Below are 3,454 nucleotides of genomic sequence, written 5' to 3'. Positions count from 1 at the left end.
AGAGAGAGAGAGAGAGAGAGAGAGAGAGAGAGAGAGACTAGTTTTGTAGTGTGTGCTTGGGAGGAGAGAACTTGTCTCATTGGTCGGTCTTGCGGCGCATACACACACCGTTCAGGCTGCTGAAGCTCACCCGAGGCACTGGAGCCGCAGTGAGAGAAGGAGAGGGAGGACGCTAGATGAAGAGGAGAAGTGGGAGGGCTGAGGAAGAATAGAGAAGTAGGGAAAGTTTGAGTGGAAGCAGTCGTTACCGGCTGACTGGAAGAAACTCGTTGAGAGGGTAGCTTGTCCGCGGGGCTGAAAACTCAACCGCTGAACAGACAGAGAGAGAGGTCTGTCGGTCCGTGGCTCACTCGTGGCCATTGGAGTTTCATGAAACGTTTCAGACGCGTACTTGCTTTGCCTCCATAAGCTTTTTGGGATTAGATGCATTTGCCTTCACGATGCGGAACGATCGCTGTCTGTTCGCTTCTCGGGGTGAGTGTATTAAACTTCTTACGTCCATTCTTTTCTTTGTAGAAACCAGAATAGCTCGCGTTGTTATAGGCACATTGAATAGGCTACTTTGGATGAGGAGACAATCCATATGAAAGAATAACGTGAAATTGCACAACGGATTTTGTAGGAAAACTTTCCGCCGCTCGCAACAGACTTTTTTTCTCGTAGGCAATGTTATTCTGAAGTTTCCAGTTATGAGGCATGAATCCACACAGTTGTAGAGACTTAAGTTAACATATTCAAACACTCGTAGGCAGGTAAAGATGAGTCTATTCAGAAGCCTAAGTTTAACCCTGTAACTGAGTTGATTGGTTTTAAATGTGTCTGTAGTTAATTAAATGGAAAATTGGTTCTGAAACAAACTATATGAGCTCGGTTGGCTGTACTGTTTGTAGGCGGTAAGGGAAACGTCTCACATTCTCTCCACGCAGACATAGTGGGTAACTCTGGTTGTTTGAAGCTCTCCACAATGGCTGTTTTCAGCACAATGCTTGTGACTGGTGGTAAACATTGTCAACATTGCGAGAAGTTGTCTTTATTGCCTTTGGTTGGGTTTCGCCTAACTGCTGCAACATGAGACAGCGGTCCTGACAGATGAGAACCTCTGTTGAGCTCGGTCAGTCCGGTTAAAGAAAGCAAGCGTGCCTGCAGCCTTTTTGGTCGTTTTCCAGCCGTGTCTGGGCTGTGCATTTGAGGAATCTGCATGGAGCCGCGTTTGAAAAGTTGGCAAGATTTTGAATATTCATGTACCAGTGCTCTTTACAGCTTAGTGAAATTCAGTTTTTTAAAAACACAATACCTCTCTCTCCATACGGCTTACTCCTTACAAATTTCCAAAACAATGCGCCAAGTCAATTAAGTTTTAGGCGTCAGTTGAATGGATTAAAGTCATCTGTCTTGTGGAGTTTTTTCCCACTCTATGCTGAGCTGGGGGCCGAGATATTGGTGGCCAGCTGCTGGGAATCAGATAGCCGAGGTGATGGGGTGTCGGGGGTGATGGCCCACGTCTGGCCCACGTCTGGCTCCTCTCCTCCCAGGGCCTGAAAATGCAACCATTGTGCCATTTGGTGAAACCCTCAAAGATAGGATAACAAATCCAGCGTATCCCTCTGTCAAGTCATCCCCCTCTCTTCCCTTTTCCTCCCCCTCCTTTTCTCTCTCCCTCTCTTTCGACCGGCAGCTGGCTATGTGGGTAACTTGGCATAAGCCCTTGGCAGTTTGGGGCTTTTTTTGCGGCATGTTTGGTCTTTTGTGTTGATTGGGCTCCATTCATCATGGGGCCTGAGAAGTGTGAACATGTTTATTGGTGTTTATTGTTGCAATCTTCCTGTGCGAAAACCCCGCCACACTTGCCATCCTCTTGGCGCTCCATTTGAAGGGGGTGATTGATGTGGGCACTGCACCCGGGTGCCCGGGCCGTTTCCTGGTCTCGGATTGGTGGGCGTGGGCTTTGGGTGTTTTGGGGGTTCCCTTCTTGGCCCCTCATCAGTGCACTGAAGAAAGAAGGAGACTTGGTGTCACTGTGCTGCGACTGCATCTCTAAAATGCTGTTGTTGAATCTCAGGGAGCTGAGCATACTGCAAATGTTGTTTACCTTTACAACTGTCTGTCCCATCAATGATCAAGAATCCCATCGATTCTCTGTCCTTTTTTGTGTCCTTGTGTTAAAGGTGATATTTTTTGTCACCTTTGCATAGACTATGGTGCCACTATCATATAGTAGTAGTAACATGCTAGCCTACTGGTATGAAAAAGAGGACTGACTTGTTTGAACGCTTGTTTGAACAAGCAGCCATAGGAATGCATCATAACTTGGCATATCTGGGGTTTATGATGTTATTGGACACCTAACATGTAAAGCGCCTTTGTTGCCTTGCACTCTGATTATATTGCGTAAACATGAGAAGTGAGCCTACTATGGGAATCAGTCTGCTAATGCTGTCTCTGCACTACAATGTGGAGGTATGCTGAGGCACGTGCCAATGTTGTGCTTAATTTGGCCTGATGAGACCCCCTCCCACCCTTCCTTTTGTATGCCCCAATAGGCTTACCCCCCTCCGCCATACCTATAAGAGGATCAGGATATGGGTAGGGGGTGTAGGGGGGGGGGGGGGGGGGGGTCGTCTGGCATCGGGGGAGGTACATCCCTGATTTTTAGGATCACCAGAACAGTGCTGGGATTCCTCGAAAGCAGCCTGAATGTAAACAAACAAAGCATCTTCTCAGACTGGCCAGGTTTCCAGCATTTCCATTAAACCTGTATGTACCCATTTGGCACATGCATGTATGCTGTTCTCCAAATCGACCTACAGCATAGTGCAGATATATATATATACATTTTTTTTTTTATCATTATCTTTTTCCCACTGGGTGTTGATCACGTGACCTAGATGCACCTTGCTCTATCAGATGAGCCGCTGGAGGAAAACAGAAACCAAATCGCTTTGTATTTGTTGGAGAGCACATCTGCGTTGGAGGCCCGGGGCTGTATGTTTTGAAGATGAGGTTTTACGCCAGGACGAGCTCGTTGAGGCAACAAGCGTATCATCAAAGGGGTACCTCTCAGACGGCTTGTCAGATGACAGGGTCCTTTGAGCTGTTGGCGCGCGTCCAGGAATCGAGTCGGAGGGCCCTGGCACCACCGGGCGGCTCCCCATCCCCATGCCTCTTATCTGAGTGTGTGTGTGTGTGTCTCCAGTTCAGTTCACATGTGCGCTCTACCCACTACTCCATCTGGGCTCCCCCACATATAGGCACTCTCTCTCTCTCACACACACAAATACACACACGTGCACACACACACACACACACACACACATGCACACATGCACACACACACACACACACACACTCACACACACGTGCACATGTAATATCCCTGCCTCCCTCCCTCTCTCTCCGTGTGCTGCGGGCTGATGCTCGTCTCTGGGTTTTTGCCTGTCTGTTATCATGCTGTCAG

General features: G+C 48.2%; 1 protein-coding gene across 1 annotated transcript in view; it reads left to right on the top strand.

Moving 5' to 3' along the window:
* Positions 1–224: 224 nt before the first annotated feature.
* The window catches only part of afap1 (actin filament associated protein 1), a 53,773-nt gene continuing 50,543 nt past the window's right edge, over positions 225–3,454 (top strand). The window contains exon 1 of the mRNA XM_062517216.1: positions 225–474. Within this exon, the coding sequence (XP_062373200.1) occupies positions 441–474 (34 nt within the window). The 5' untranslated portion in view covers positions 225–440. The remainder of the gene's footprint in view (positions 475–3,454) is intronic.

Source organism: Sardina pilchardus, chromosome 16 (genome assembly GCF_963854185.1).
Source record: "Sardina pilchardus chromosome 16, fSarPil1.1, whole genome shotgun sequence".
Taxonomy (NCBI): domain Eukaryota; kingdom Metazoa; phylum Chordata; class Actinopteri; order Clupeiformes; family Clupeidae; genus Sardina; species Sardina pilchardus.
Note: the sequence above shows the minus strand (reverse complement) of the source record. Positions and strands in the feature narration are given on the sequence as shown.